The 15,777-nt window shown below is 46.1% G+C and overlaps 1 protein-coding gene across 1 annotated transcript; it reads right to left on the bottom strand.

The window, feature by feature from the left end:
• Positions 1-5,789: 5,789 nt before the first annotated feature.
• NOB1 (NIN1 (RPN12) binding protein 1 homolog) lies at positions 5,790-14,118 on the bottom strand. Its single transcript, XM_032424547.1, has 9 exons — positions 14,038-14,118; positions 13,785-13,917; positions 12,872-13,002; positions 10,877-10,948; positions 10,554-10,682; positions 10,257-10,460; positions 9,583-9,680; positions 7,353-7,497; positions 5,790-6,619 (listed from the first exon to the last, which is right to left on the bottom strand). Exons 1-9 carry the CDS (start codon positions 14,098-14,100, stop codon positions 6,350-6,352), a joined length of 1,245 nt encoding a protein of 414 aa, XP_032280438.1. The 5' UTR covers positions 14,101-14,118; the 3' UTR covers positions 5,790-6,349.
• Between the last annotated feature and the right edge of the window lie 1,659 nt (positions 14,119-15,777).

Raw genomic sequence — 15,777 nt, forward strand, 5'->3', positions numbered from 1 at the left:
AAGAGTTGCACACTCTACCACCTAAGCCAGCCAGGTGCCTCCTTTATGCAAATTCCTTATCAGATACATGATTTGCAAATACTTTCTCCCATTCTTTGGGTTGTCTTTTTATTTTCTCAGTGGTGTCTTTTAAACCATATAAGGTTTTAATTTTGATGAAGTCTAACTTATGATCCTTTTATCACTTCTGCTTTGGTGTCCTGTCTAAGAAATCATTCCCTAACCCTAGATTTATGCCTATATTTTTTTTATCTGTGAGTTTTATAGTTTTAGCTCTTACATTTAAGTCTGTAGTTTTAAGATCTAGTTTGCAGTAATTTCCGTGTATGATGTGAGGTAGGGAATAAAACCCCCATTTTATTTTATTTTTATTTTTTAAGATTTTATTTATTTATCTGACAGAGAGAGACACAGTGAGAGAGGGAACACAAGTAGAGGGGAGTGGGAGAGGGAGAGGCAGGCTTCCCGCTGAGCAAGGAGCCCGATGTGGGGCTGGATTCCAGGACCCTGGGATCATGACCCAAGCCGAAAGCAGACACTTAATGACTGAGCCACCCAGGCACCCCTAAAACCCCCGTTTTAGAGATAGGGAAACTGATGAACCAAGGGGTATTATGACTTGCCCATGGCTCTACAGCTAGTTAGTGTGTAGTTCAGAATTGGAACTCAGGCCCTCAGACTCCAGAGGAGCCTAGGTCCAGATGAGGTGCCAATGCTCTTCTCTTTGAGCTCTGGTTGCTTCTGTAAAAACATAGGTTTCAGCTGCATTGCCTTAAAGGTCCCTCAGCTTTAATTTGCTGTGAGTTTAAAAACTGTACACTGCCCAGGGGCTTCTCTGAGCAGGCCTGTCCCTGGAGTATGTATGTACCAGCATTGCGTGTTGACTGGAAACCATGTCCTCAAGGTCTCTCCCACATCATCAGGGAGCAGCCAGCACTCGGAGCTGTAGAAAGCTTTGTTGATGGTCTTCATTATCTAGAAACAAACAGCAGAGGTAGAGGAGAAACCTCAGGAGTCCCCCATCCTCCTCCTGATGGAAGAACACAAACAGCCTCATTAGTCACCTGCTAAAGGCACTGCCTCCCCAGGGGTGCCTCCTTTTTGGCATAAGAAGTCCCTAAATCCCGCTTGCTGTGGGTGATGGACTTGGTGCAGTAGTTTGGGGCGGCACGGGCCTGTCTGGGGACCTGGGCGTCTGTTCTCCTCAGTGGTTCCCGTGGCTACCAGCCATGGATCCCTGGAGGGAACAGGTCTTTGGTGTTAGGGGATTAATGATTCTTCTACTGTAAACCTCCTCCTTCTTGTCCCCCTCCCCCGACCACGATGGTATGGAACGTGCACTGTTATGCTGGACTTCTGTGTTCCTGTGTGTTCTCCTGGAACTTTGTCGTGTTATATATTGTGTCAAATAGGTCATTCTCTATTAGGCTTAGACAGCTCTGGGTAAACTGAAATTTCTCTTGAAATGGTATGCATGTGTTGTGAAGAGAGATTATCAGATAGAGCAAATTGAGTTCTGGTGTCACATCACAGAGTTTAAGGTATAGAAGGGACCCCATTTTCATTGCTTGATCCTTTTTATCCCACGTCCCACTAGTAACTCTTCAGCTCTGGCATAAACACCTTCGGGGGCAGGGAACTCGTTTATAATTTCCAAGAGCAAACTGTAAGAAAAGTTAGGGAAAGGTGTTCCCGGTCTCTTGATTATTTTCTCCAGACTGGTGTGAGTCATGCATTCAATTTTACAAGCATTTATTAAACATCATTCCAGAACCTGGCAATGAGCCTCACGAAGGGTGTAGAAAGAGAAACCCCACCCAGTTTCTAAGTTTGCAGACATGTGAACAGCTCATTACTACAGTGTAGTAAAGGTACACCACACCTCTGTGTCACCATGGGTCCCAGAATTACAGTCTCATCATTGTCTTAATAATGCAGACAGGTTGCATTTATGAAAATTTACCTCCAAACACGTGAACACACAAACACAGTGAGCTAGACACGGCATTCATTTCCACTATAGCTATCTCCCTGTCCACGTGTACTGGGGTGAAAATAACCAGTAAATTTGGGGGCTAGTCTTCCAGATGTCCCAGGGTTTTGCATTTGCTGCTTGATTGTGGATTACAATGGTGCTCTTTCCCAGGGGGTGTTTTGGAAATGTCACTGACACTGCTATTAACTGTATCTTGTATTAAAGAAGAAGATTGCTGCCAGCAGGCTTGATCTGGTGACCCAGAGGGGGTCCCTCAGGACTAGACAAGAGGGTCCTTGGCTTCATGCAGGATAGAAATCCGATGCGAGCCAGCAGAGCTTATTGAAGATAGAGAACAGATACAGGCGTTGTGTCTGGGAGACTTGGAAAGGAAAGGAGCATGAATTTCCTCTTTGTTCAGGGTCTGGGGGGTTTTAGGGAGGATTGTGGTCCAGTGTACATGTGCTCTCAGGCATCCAGGAACCTGTTAGAAAAAAGATGAGGGCCCAGGTGTTATTCCTTGGAGTAGAGGGTCTTGGCATCGAGATATTTAGCTCCCTTGGTCTGGAATGTGCATATGATGGCTTTGTGGGGTCCTTCTCAACTGGCCCTTCCTTAGATGTTATCTATTCTAAAGAAATCATTAACTCCTTGTCCCTGACAAGGAGGACATTCTGAGGCCTGTGTAAAGTGGGGTGGGGGTGCATGTCCTGGCAAGAATAGAAGCAGGAAAAGGAGCAAAAAGCAGATTTTTATGGAGTCCTTCTGTTTCCCTATCTCAGAATTATCTTATTAATTATTATTATTATTTTTTTAAAGATTTATTTATTTATTTATTTGAGAGAGAATGAGAGACAGAGAGCATGAGAGGGAGGAGGGTCAGAGGGAGAAGCAGACTCCCCGCTGAGCAGGGAGCCCGATGCGGGACTCGATCCTGGGACTCCAGGATCATGACCTGAGCCGAAGGCAGTCGCTTAACCAACTGAGCCACCCAGGCGCCCTATCTTATTAATTATTAACAATTAAAAGTGTCATTCAAGGTTGCCAGTAAGATTTGGGTTAAATACGAGTTTCACATGTCCTAAACTAGCAATCAAAATTTTCAAGGATAACTTATATAAAAGTTCTTAAGCTTTTTTTTTGTTTGTTTTAAAGATTTTATTTATTTATTTGACAGAGACAGAGACAGCGAGAGCAGGAACACAAGCAGGGGGAGTGGGAGAGGGAGAAGCAGTCTCCCCGCTGAGCAGGGAGCCCAATGTGGGGCTCGATCCCAGGACCCTGGGATCATGACCTGAGCTGAGGGCAGACACTTAACGACTGAGCCACCCAGGCGCCCCAAAAGTTCTTAAGCTTTTAACACTTCAAGTCCAAGGGCTTAAACACTGGAATTAACAACTTGCTATGCACACACTTACAACCTCTTTTATCCTATTGTTCCTGCTCCCAAGTTTATTTCAAGCCACTTGTATGCATCTCTACAATTTGTGGTTTTGACTAATGCTATTCACCAAGTATTTCTAGCATCCTATCTTCCGGCTGTTGATTGGGATTGCATGTCTTGGTCCTACCCGATTGGGTGGGGCCACAGGACTAGCTCTGGCTGGTGACCTGTGAGAAGCACATTCTGAGGTTTGCCTTACTGGGTGGGACCAGAGCCGCCTTTTGGTTCTAAGGCAAGGGAGGTGAGGAGGTATGGGAACCTAGGGAATTTTCCCTTTTTGGTACCTGTGTCCGGGTGTAAGTAACCTGTAGGTCAGCTAGCACTTGGGGATATTTTGTGGTGGGTCGCCTGATGGGCCTGTTTGTATGTAGCAGTGGGGGTGGGGTGGTTGGGGGGTGGGGGTCCCTATGGGTCCTTCTACCTGACTCAGGTTTCCATTGTTCAAGTTGGTTGCCTAAAATTGGCCTCTACATCGGGCACATGGGTGTTACACTACCCCCTGCTTTTCTGTAAGTCTGACAGTAGGAGGAGAAAGAAACGGACTCTCACAGGCTCTTGCCCCTTCTGCCCTCTTCTCCAGCACCCTGGACCGCAGCTTTCAGCCAGCCCCCCAGCTGCACAACCCCCCCATGAGTTTCAGAGATGCAGGGCAGGGGGGCTAGTGTTCACCCTGTTTCCTCTGGTCTCCCCTGGTCTGTTTGTTGCATCAGAGCAGACAGACTAAGCTGAAACCTTGGCCTGGACGCTCGCAAGCTCTGTGACTTTAAGGCATTTAATCTCGTGTAGAAGACTGCTGTTGACAACACCCGCACCTCGTTAACAATGTCCTACCCAGTAAGTGGGCGGACGTGGGTTACGTACTCAACCCAGAGCCTGTAACATGATGAAGTGCCTGACCTGGTAGCTTTTCATGACGGAGTGATAAGAACAGTAAGATCTCTATGAATGGATATGGAGTGATTTCCGGGGGGGGTGGTGGGGGGTGGAATATAGTATACTACTTTTTTAAAAAAAGATTTTAGGTAATCTCTATACCCAATGTGCGGCTCAAACCTACAACCCTGAGATAGAGTCGCACGTTCCACGGACTGAGCCAGCCGAGTGCCCCTACCACTACTAGTGTACGAAAAAAGTTGGGGCACCTGGCTGGCTTGTCAGTGGAACACGGGACTCTTGGATCTCAGGGTTGTGAGTTCAAGTCCCACGTTGCGTGTAGAGATTACTTAAAAATCTTAAAAAAGTTGATGTAACACACACAGATGCTTATTTTTGCAGAACCAAACAAGGATGAGTAAGAAACAAAACCAATGACCTATATGGGTTAAGGTGAAACGGGAGGGGACGGAATGCATCTAGCTCTATGTATACCTTTTGGTTTTTATTTTTGGAACCGTGTTTACTTAAAAAAATACGATGGGAAAAACCTGGTTAATGTTCTTGGTTTAAATTCAATTTAACTATATGCCCAAGATAACCATACAAGAAAATAACCTAATTAAGGAGCTTTTGAAGATTACTATATACTTTGTATATATACTATCAATATAAAGAACTTGGAAAAAAATCTTGTAGTCCGGTTCATATCCCAAGTAATCAGAGTTAACATCACTTACCATGAGACCCTATATACCGATCACTCATGGAACATTCCTACCCAAAGTGTTTCCCCCTAACTTTACTTGAGGTTATGCAATCTGTCAAACCCAAATGGAGGGACATTTAAAAAACGTGGTTTGTACTATTAAAAATGTCAACTGCTCAAGACATAGTTCAAGTGTTCAGGGGTGCCTGGGTGGCGCAGTAGGTTAAGTGTCCCCCCGACTCTTGGTTTCCGCTCAGGTTATGATCTCAGGGTCGTGGGTCTGAGCCCCATGTCGGGCTCCGTGCTCAGCGTGGTCAGCTTGAAACTCTCTCTCCTTCTGCCCCCTCTCACTAAAACACATAATCTTTTTAAAGAAAGTGTTCAGAAACGGGAAATGATAGATAGGAAGGACGGTGAACAATCTAGAAAAAATTGAGTTCTGCTCTGTATCAGTAATAGTTACGTATCAATGTTGTTTCCCGAATTTATGCAAAGAACATCCTTTCCCTAGGAGATTCCTGGTGTACTCATGGGTGTAGGAAGAGAGAAAGAAAAGGCAAAGTAAGAGTGACTCTAGGTGGAAGGCTGTAGCAGTTCACTATACTAAAACTCTCTTGAAATGACTGAAATGCCTCAGAATAATTTTTAAAAGATTTTATTTATTTATATGACAGAGAGGTGTGCGCACGCACAGGCAGAAGGAGTGGCAGGCAGGGGGAGAAGCAGATTCCCTGCTGAGCAGGGAGCCCGATGCGGGGCTCGATCCCAGGTCCCTGGGTCATGACCTGAGCTGAAGGCAGATGCTTAACCAACTGAGCCACCCAGGCGTCCCAAGAATAAGTTGTAAAAAAGAAAAAATAGTAGCTCTTAGGTTTACTGTAACAAACTTAGTATATTTTCTTGTAAAAAAAAAAAAAAAATCTAAATGCTTGATACTTGAATATACAGCTCAAGTGCTACCTTCCAATTATCTAAGAAGCAAACATTTGGCGACTTAATGAAAAGGCACAGAAGCTTATAACCACATTTATTAGAAAAACAGTACCAGCTGGAAGTTCCTTTCTTTGAATGCTGAGGATGTGCTCCATGGCACCGTTCTTCTGTTTCTGTCAAACTCCCCTCAACATGGCAGGAATCCCAGCTCTCTGGATGCTCGCAGGCCAAGGGATGGCCCAGCTCCATCACGAACCCGACCCGACCCATCCCAGGGAGCCAGGAAGCAGCACTGCATAAGCCAGGCCTACTGTTTCCACCCACATGGTTCTGGAGCCCGACAGCTGGGGAAATGAGGCCCCTGAGCGCCTCAGCAGCTGCAGCGGCAATCCTGTTGGCCCGCAGAGCTTGCGCTTCACCTCTTCTTCACAAACTTCTTTCTGGAAGCATTGGGATTTAACCGCCTCCTCCCCGCTCCCAAGGTGTTATCTCGGATCTGCAGGGTGGCGGACCGGCTGGAGATGTCATTCTCCGCAAAGGGAGATACCCCAGCTATGTAGTCAGGGGCAAACACGTCCGTTTTCTGCCTGGCCTTCCGGGAGAGTCTCAGCTGAGGGAAGCGCTGGTCCTCGGTCAGATGGGGGTTGACGGCGTATTTGCCCCCTTTGGGAGCGGGAAGTGAATACTGCAAACGAGAGGAGGAAAGGCCATTAGGATGGGGCACCCTATTCAAACATGTCCGATCTTGTTAATGTCAAGCGTACTGACGGCTCTGGATGCAGAGAGGATGTGAGTGGAGCGTCTCACTCACTGCTACTCGTGCTGTGCGGACACGCCCTCAGCTAGCAACGGAGTTACCTCCAAACACCGAACTCCACTGGGCAGGTACCATTTTCACTGCTGTGGGTTAGTAATTCTGAAATGAGTGTTCTAGATTGAGCAAATAAATAATGATGGAAAATGGTGTCAAGACATGAGGGAGGGCTACAATGAACTCTGCTGGGTTGAAATGGAACTTATGAACTCATTTTAAAATACAGATACGTAATAGAAAATATTCCCGTGTATATTTACATACACACGCGTCGGTTTATAATCTCTGTCCCCCGTGGGCTGAGACGTCTCCGACCCCCTAGGGCAATGAGCCCACCCTATGCTCAGCTCTTTGTTTCAAAACCCCACTCTCCGTAAGGAATCCGAGCTCCACAGAGAAATGGCTGATGCCAGGGCAGGGACGGAATTAGAAGAGCGCCAGACCATCTTGTGCCATAAAGTAAGGCCGGGTTCAGGGAATCAGCGGGACAGTTAAATGCCAAGCCTTTCTTGGTCCTCTCTGTGGATTTTGATCCTGATGCTAAGAGGTCTTGCTTTCCCAGCCTCAGGCCCGGCTGCGAGGAGAAGGGAATGCTGCCACTCACCCGGAGGCCCCGAGGGTTCAGCACCTTCGGGTTGCGGGAGAAGTGCATGTGCAGGCTTCCATCGTCACTGACGGTCACGGACACCTTCTTCAGGGTCTTGTTTCCACAATGCGAACAGAACACTCGGCTCATGTCAGATGTGGTCCTGGAGACAGAAAACGAAAGGCTCTGCACGGAAACCACGGAGGGCAAACCCCGTCCCCGGAGCACAAGGTGAGTCGCGGGTGTCAGAGGAGGGGGAAGCGACAAGGAACGGGGGGGGAGGCTGAACGGCCCCCGACGCATCACAGACCACGGCCGCCTGGCCTCGTGCCACCGATACAAGCAAGCCACCCCGCTGCGCTGAGGGCAAAAGTGAATGAAATGACACTGGCAGTGAGTCTGTAAACATGGAAGTTGAGCGAATGTTGTTACACTAGTAATGAAGTCTTACTGAACTGTTAGGCATTATTCCACAAGTTTAACATCAAAACAATCCTATGGAATTGGCATTATGTCCATCTTACAGATGGGGAAACCGAGGCAAGATACGGTAGCCTACTCAAGGTCACAGAGCTAGTGAGTGGCAGATACAAGCCCGGGGAACCTGGCTCCAGTCAGTGCTTCTAACATCACAGTACTTAGTCCAGGGCCGTATTCCTGAGCTGGCAGCCGGGCTGTGAAGCCAGCAGGTGGCTCCCAAAGCGCCAAGAACGTATTAACGAACGACACAGGAAATACTGGAGAGCTGCCGGAGTTGAATGGCTGTGGGTGTCAAGGGCAGGCCCTGAGGCCTCGCCTTGCCCCTATGCACTGGAGCCCCAACAGGACCCTGGACAAGAAAGCTGCTGCTGTCAAGAACCAAGTGGCAGTGTTTATACGTGTCCTTGAGGAACTCCCCCTCCATTCCCAGGGGTCAGGGGATGAGCTATGTGAATCTCCCGAGAAGCTGAACCCTTGACCTGCAAGTCTCTGAGAGGAAACCAAGCGCCTCTCAACAGATGCTAGGAACTAATTATCCTGTGTAAGAAACCGTCCAGTCACTGGGCTAATCTCACAAGAATGGAGAATGTTTCTAAGAGCTGCTAAGAAGGCGTGTTCATTTGGGGAACTTGGGGTTTTGTAATGAAGGGCAGTGGGGGAAATGGGCTTTCATGAAGCCAGGCGCTTTACCGTCCTACGCCCGGTACATTTACATACTGAAGAGGGAGAAGAATGCAGAGGAAGCTTTGAGAAGTGGCTCCCTAGGTCACGGGCAAGCCTGCAGAGGCTGGGGGTGGAGCAGGGCCCCTGGGCCACGAGTGACTGGTTGTCTTGAAGCCAGCACGAGAGCAGTGGTCCATCTAGGCAACTTTATCCTCAGTGGAACAGCACTAGGGACCCAGCACTAAGGACACTTTGCTGCTCCATGAGATGATCTACATGACAGCCACCAAATCTAGACTGAATCTACGGAGAAGCTCTCAGCCACTGCAGTGTAAGGTCCCAGGGCGATGGTCACCGGCAAGGCTGTGGAATAGTCTCGTCTGCTCCGAGCAGGTCTCCGGGCCCCTGGGGCCTGCCCACAGAACACCACCCCCGCACGAGGACCACTTCAAGAGCCAGAAGAGAAACGGAAAAGAAGGGCATGCTCTGTGAACTAACAGTTCACCTGAGTGCACCCCGTCCTGTGTTCCAGATATCACACTCTTCTCGGACAATCAGCTTTTTCGATTTTATGCAAGAAAAATCTGAAACACTGAGAAGTTCACCAACTTTTGTAAAGCTACTGTGAGAAAGAATTACACCCCCTGTGTAATCTGAATCCATTTCACCTTTTCTTTTTTGTTTTTAAACATAAAATCTAAACATAAAATAGACCAAAGAGCACAACGAACCCCCATGGGCCCCTCACCCAGCTTCAACAACCATCAATTGATGGCCATCCTGTTCTATCTCTATTCCCACCTGTGTATTATTTCAAAGCAAGTCCCAGACATCATTTCATCCATAAATGTTTCAGTACATATGGTTAAATGATGAGGGCTCTCGGCTCCACAATCCACACCTTTATTCCTACGACTGAGATAATAAGCAGGAGGTTACTGTCCCAGAGGTTTCAGTGCTGTGGTGAGGACTGAACCTAGCCACATATGAAGGACAAGGTGGAGGAACACCTGAACACGAGGCCATCCTTCTGAAGACTGGCTGAAAGGACAGGAAGAGAAAAACGTTCCACAGAGGCCGTGGGTCCAGACCACCAGCTGCGTACCTGAAACAGCCGTGGCAACGCAGGATGTAGCTCCGGGCCTCTCGGATCAGCAGGCCGTTCACTGCCAGCACGTGCAGCCCCATCTGAAGCAGGACGTTCTGTGACCAACAAGTCAAAGCACAACCGAAGTCAGCAAAACCAAAGCTTCTTCTAACATCCGTATAATCACAGTGAAAGGACTTCACAAAGCCTGGTTTGGTGCTAAGGGAAAGTAAGCTTAGGATGCCTCTCAAGACACACAAACTAGGAAAAAGACCTAGATCTCTCTTGTATTTCAAGGGCCCAGGTCTTTTGCCCAGGGCCCCTCACTAGCAATCTCTCTTAACAAAGACATTTATCTTGTCAAAGGCAAGATACTCTTTTGGGGGCTGGAAACCTCTACTTTTTCCAAGAACCTAACTGAGAACAGAACATGAAACATACTGAACGAGAACTATCAAAAGACCATCCATAATAAACATTAAAAACTTAATAGAAGATATATATTTTGTCATTACATTGATTTTTCTTTAGTTTCCAGCCAAAACTATAAATAAAGAGCACAGGTGAAGTTTCAAGAACCAGGAAAAGAAGCCTCAGAGTAGAGCTGTACATACTCCCAAACCTCAGAGGGACCCCTGCCCGTGACAGGTTATGAACTAGAGCCTAGGGCCGGCCAATGCCCATCCACCCACCTGCATGGCGAAGTCCGTAGTCACGCAGCCGACCCGCACGTCCTTCGGGACGGCACACTGCTCCGACTCCCGCTGGATCTGCTTGATGTTGCTGGGAGTTATCCAGCCACCCCCGTCGTCGTCGCTATCCTCGTCTTTCCTTTCTTCAAATCCAGTCTCTTCTTCCTCATCCTCCTCACTTGGAACATCATCACCTTTGTCCATCTGAAACAACAGAAGTCACGAAGTCCCAGCCCATAGGAAGAGCAGGAAGAAACTGGCATGCTGTCATCAGGGGATCATACATCAGGGCCTTACCAGCAGCTCCTGCAGTTCATGATCAATATTAGGCAAAGGGTTTCTCCAGAACACGAAGGAACTGAATTCTAGGTTCTCGGGCTCACCAGCTGGGTGTCCATGTTGTAGTGTTTCTCGTGGGGGTTTAGGCTGAGGTTAAAAGAATAAGGATTTTAAAACCTAAAAACAGAGGATTATAGATGGAATGACAGATGACACAAGTCCGGTCAGACAGGGCTGGACAAACTAGGATAGCAGTCTAGATAAATGTGGCTCACTGTACGTAATTTGTGGAGCTATGTAGCACAAGAGGGCAGGAGAGCGTGGCTTGTCTAAGCAATTACCTTTGAGGGCAGATGGAAACCAGAAATGTGTAGAGGAGTTTCTGGGTGCTGACTTGATAAGCTCACTTTAACCTTTAAAAAGAAAAAAGTGACAGTTCTAAACAGAGAAATACACAGTTTGAAAATTCACCATGAAAGAGTAACTAAAATGAATAGAAAACAAAATATTTTCCCCACAGTTACTGAGAATTGGGAAACATAAAAATAATTATTCAGTGATCCCACAACTACCAAATAACCACTTTAGAACATTTCTTTTTTGTCCACATAAATAACGCTGTGATGAACAGCATTAGTTATAAAACTTGCATGTATCTTTAGTTATATACTTAGGATAAATGCCTAGGAGTGGAATTGCTGGGTCAAAAGATACTGTATTATTATTATTATTTTTTAAGATTTTATTTATTTGACAGAGACACAGCGAGGGAGGGAACACAAGCAGGGGGAGTGGGAGAGGGAGAAGCAGGCTTCCCGCTGAGCGGGGAGCCCGATGTGGGACTCGATCCCAGGACCCTGGGATCATGACCTGAGCCGAAGGCAGACGCTTAACGACTGAGCCACCCAGGCGCCCCGATACTGTATTATTTTTTAAAAATAGACTGTTTTAAGGCTTCTGATACAAAATATCTAACTCCTGGGGCACCTGGCTTCCTCAGTGGGTAGAGCACGAGACTCTTGATCATGAGTTCAAGCCCCACATGGAATTTACTTAAAACAAAACACCAAAAAACAAAAAACCTAATCTCTGCCCAATAGGCTGCAGGAAAAGGGCAATTTTTAGGAATCATGAATTGATGGATGCCAAATGGAAACCAGATACTAGTCACACTGTGCTCAGTCACAGACTCTGGCTTTATGTTTCCCTTTACTCTGTCTCCCTAAAACATTTTGGTGACACACAGAAATCTGTGTTTTACATATCAGTTTTAGACTCTTTGGATTAGAGAACTCTAAACCTGGTTGAAAACAAGTGATGGCAGTTCCAATTCGTACACAAATGTGAGTTCAGAGGACTTTTGATGACTTTAGACAGAAGACATTAAGCAATTCTTAGTTAACACTATTCGAAATTAATTATTACATGATTATTTGGCTTCTAAAATCTTTTGGCATGGAAAAAGCCAATAGGACCCAGCCACAAATCAATTAGTCTCTTCAACCTAGCCAATGCGGGCAAGTCCCTAAAAGCACAATAGGAATCTAGAATTCTGAAGGTGGCAAGAGTTTAAAAAAAAAAAAAAAAAGGGCAAGCACATAGTGTTCTTTCTTCCTTTTGGAAAGAAACCCATTTTTTTAAAAATAGCAAGAATAGGGGCGCCTGGGTGGCTCAGTCGTTAAGCGTCTGCCTTCGGCTCAGGTCATGATCCCAGGGTCCTGGGATCGAGTCCCACATCGGGCTCCCTGCTCGGCGGGAAGCCTGCTTCTCCCTCTCCCACTCCCCCTGCTTGTGTTCCCTCTTTCGCTGTGTCTCTCTCTGTCAAATAAATAAATAAAATCTTAAAAAAAAAAAATAATAATAATAAAAATAAAAATAGCAAGAATATAGTTGATTTTTACTCTATTTCTGCATTTTCCAAATTTAACCAACCCTTCCTAAAAACCTACAGATCAAAAGAGACTGAGACCATTTGCTGAGACTAAGACACATTTGTTAAAAAAAATTGTAAAATAATTAGGAAATGTGAAAACTAGGTGGACATTTGACAATATTAAGGAATTACTATTAATTTTGTGTAATGATTTTGTGGGGCTTTTTTTTTGCTTTTAAAGAGAGACACCAAGAAATATCAATGAAATACAATGTCTGAGTTCAAAATACTAAGGGCTGGGGGTCAGTAGAAATGAAACCTGATAAATCATGACTTGGTAAGTGTGGAGACAGAGTAATCCAGACACTGGGTCCATCATACTATTCCCTCCACTTCTGTATATCTGATGGTTCCCAGAATAAAAAAGTTAAAAGGAAGAAAACCAATAATCCTCTTGATTTACCTTTTCCGGTTCTTGTTTTAGGTGAGACACCCCAACAAACTCTGCTTCTAACTGATAGGTGAGCGCCAGCACCTGGATATCTGTGGCAGAGAGGCTGGGATAGTCTCCAGTTTTCTTTGAAAACTCAGTCACTGTGAAGAGAGTCCCAACTCAAATTAGAAACAAAAAGCCATATGACCTTGGATAACCATAGTGAAAGTATGAAAAAGAACTCAGGATCAATATCCCAAGAAAACCCTTTTAATACTCTCATCCATTTCCTTTTTTCTACTCACTGTTGAGACATTTGTATTCTCTGTCATTAAAATTCATGCCAATTAGGTTTACCGTGACCTCCTTATCCAGTGCAGAGGAAGGAACAGGAGAACAAAGTTAACAAAAAGTCACTAAAAGCATGTCTGCAAATGGTGAGAATTCCTTATTAAACTTTGGTATTACGTTGGAATAGAAGGTCTCTTTTCTGGTCTAAAATTCTTTGATTCTAAGTATAACAATCCAGATTAATAGGATATTCAGATTCCAAATGGGATTAAAAGTTAATTCAGTCAATAACTGTTGTAGTTTGTGATGAAACAAAATTATTGGACTGCTCTGCAACAACTCCGCTTTATAACAATAACACATTTCCTTAAAAGCAGACATTAGCAGCTAAAATTTATTGGGCACTTACCATGTACCAGGCACTGTACTAAAAGCTTTTCCATTTTATCCTTCAACCAAATCCTACTAGTAACTGGCAAGGCCTGGCTGACTCCTGACCCAGGGAGCCTCACTGCCACCATGATCTCCTAGAACGTGCAGTTTCTGAATCAAATGCTGATAAATACCCAGACCTCAACTCGCACCCGAGTCGGTCCCGAGCGGGTAGCCTGGGACCCGGCTTCGCCATCAACACCAGGGCAGAAGCACTCACCCAGCCGCACGTATTCTGGGAAGGGCTCCTTGAAACGCAGCTCGTAGGGCAGGACTGCGAGCCGCCTGCGCGTGGCCTTGTCCCGAATCTCGTTCACCACATCCCGGATAGTGTAGATGTTCTTCCCGATGTCCTGCGGAGAGACCCGCCCAGCTCACACCCGTCCGCACCACGCAATGCGCCCCCGACTTCCCGCACTACTTCAGGGGTCGCCAGCCCAGACCCTGCTCCTCTTGGCGGTAGCTCTCCGTACCTGCAGAGCCGCGTCTCGCAGGAAAGCCCCGGCATCCGCCACAACGTGCTCCACAGGCGCCATCTTGACCGAACGCGCCCTCAGCGCGCTTGCGCACGGAGCTGGCTCCACCCCTACATCCCAATCAGGGCCTCTGGGAGCAGGGAGGTACAATTGTGACTTAGCGGCGCCTCCTGGCGGCCGCATAGGCATTTTCCGGCTCAGGGCTACCCGCGCGCATGCGCGAGGTTGCCTGCACCCCAGCCAGGTGTGGGCAGGGTCAAACTTAGGGAGACACCGTAGGAGATAGGCTTCTGCGTCCACCCCTTAGCGCCTTCTTTACTTTTAAATGTAAAACCTGTATATAGTCTTATTGTTACAAGTCAGTCAATACAGAGAAACTACAGATCATTTAAAGATCACAAGTCTGTGAGATAGGTACTGTTTTACAAGTAAGGGATAGCTACTCAAGACAGCTAGGCTCAGCTAACATGTCTAATATTTGGTTGTAAGATTAACACCTGGGGGCGACTTTTGATCTCAAGGTCGTGGGCGTGGAGCCTACTTACAAAAAAAAAAAAAAAAAAGAAAGAAAGAAAGATTGATTAACGGACAAACCAACCCCTGAGCCACTTTCTTATCCACTATGCTCTATTGGACCACTGCTTACGTACCCCCACTTCATTTTAAGAGTCTTTGACATCCTCGCCCATTTCTCTAAACAAGGGACGCAATTTACTAGCAAATAATCCTTTGCTGGATGGAACTGAAAGGGAGTATTAGATGACTTCTAAATTCCTTTTCAAATCTGAGATTCTATAATTATGGGATCTGGCCTGTTAAAATTCATGCAGAATTTCAGCAGAATGATGACGTGGGTTTTCTGTCATTCATCTTCAGCGACGTTGAGTCATTACAAGCCTTCTTTGTCAAGTCTTCAATCTTATCCCTCGATGATAATTTATTCATCCTACCCTCAAAAACATTTCGGTGCCCTAGGCGTCCCTTTCAGCAGTTGCCCAAATTCCCTTTCTTTCCCCAAACATCTGTCTCAACTTTGCTTACCATTTATTCTCTCCAATCTCCAGAACCAATGGCTCCTGTCCTACCTGCCCTGCCTGAAATGGCACGATGGAAAGCTGTTTCTAATGTTCTAGTTGATCATATCAATTTTTTTTGTTTTGTTTTTATTTCTCAGCTTTCTGTTTCTTTGCCAAATTTGACATTGCTGACCATGTCCTCTTTCTGGACTGTCTCTTCTCCCCTGACTTTGGTAATACTGAAGGATCCTGGTCCCCCTGCCTCTCTGATGGCTTTCCACCCTCCTTCACTGGACTCTATTCTGCCTTGCACGCAGGCCACCCCCCACGGAACTGTCTTGGCCCCGTTGTCCTTCTAAATTCTCTCCTTCAGCAATACTATCTATCCTCAAGGCTTCAATTATTACATTATAGGAATGCCTCCCAAATCTTTAGATTCGATCCCTATTTATTCCCCAGTCTAGCTTTCTGGAAACATCCATCTAAAAATTTTAGACATCTTGGGGCGCTTGGGTGGCTCAGCCAGTTAAGTGTCTGCCTTTGGCTCAGGTGGTGATCCCAGGGTCCTGGGATGGAACCCAGAGTCTGGCTCCCTGCTCAGTGGGGAGACTGCTTCTCTCTCTCTCTCTCTGCCAGCCATGCCCCCTGCTTGTGCTCTCTCTGTCAAATAAATAAACAAAATCTTTAAAAATAATTTTTTTTTTAAGATTTTATTTATTTG

The sequence above is a fragment of the Phoca vitulina genome, unplaced genomic scaffold (assembly GCF_004348235.1).
Source record: "Phoca vitulina isolate PV1807 unplaced genomic scaffold, GSC_HSeal_1.0 scaffold30, whole genome shotgun sequence".
NCBI classification, from domain to species: domain Eukaryota; kingdom Metazoa; phylum Chordata; class Mammalia; order Carnivora; family Phocidae; genus Phoca; species Phoca vitulina.

Excerpts from the sequence above, each read along its gene's own strand:
- NOB1 (XM_032424547.1), bottom strand. The coding sequence starts at position 14,100 with ATGGCGCCTGTGGAGCACGTTGTGGCGGATGCCGGGGCTTTCCTGCGA. Across the intron at positions 13,003-13,784 it reads CCCAGAATACGTGCGGCTGG|TGACTGAGTTTTCAAAGAAA; the intron begins GTGAGTGCTTCT and ends CTCTCTTCACAG. Across the intron at positions 10,461-10,553 it reads ATGAACTGCAGGAGCTGCTG|ATGGACAAAGGTGATGATGT; the intron begins GTAAGGCCCTGA and ends CTGTTGTTTCAG.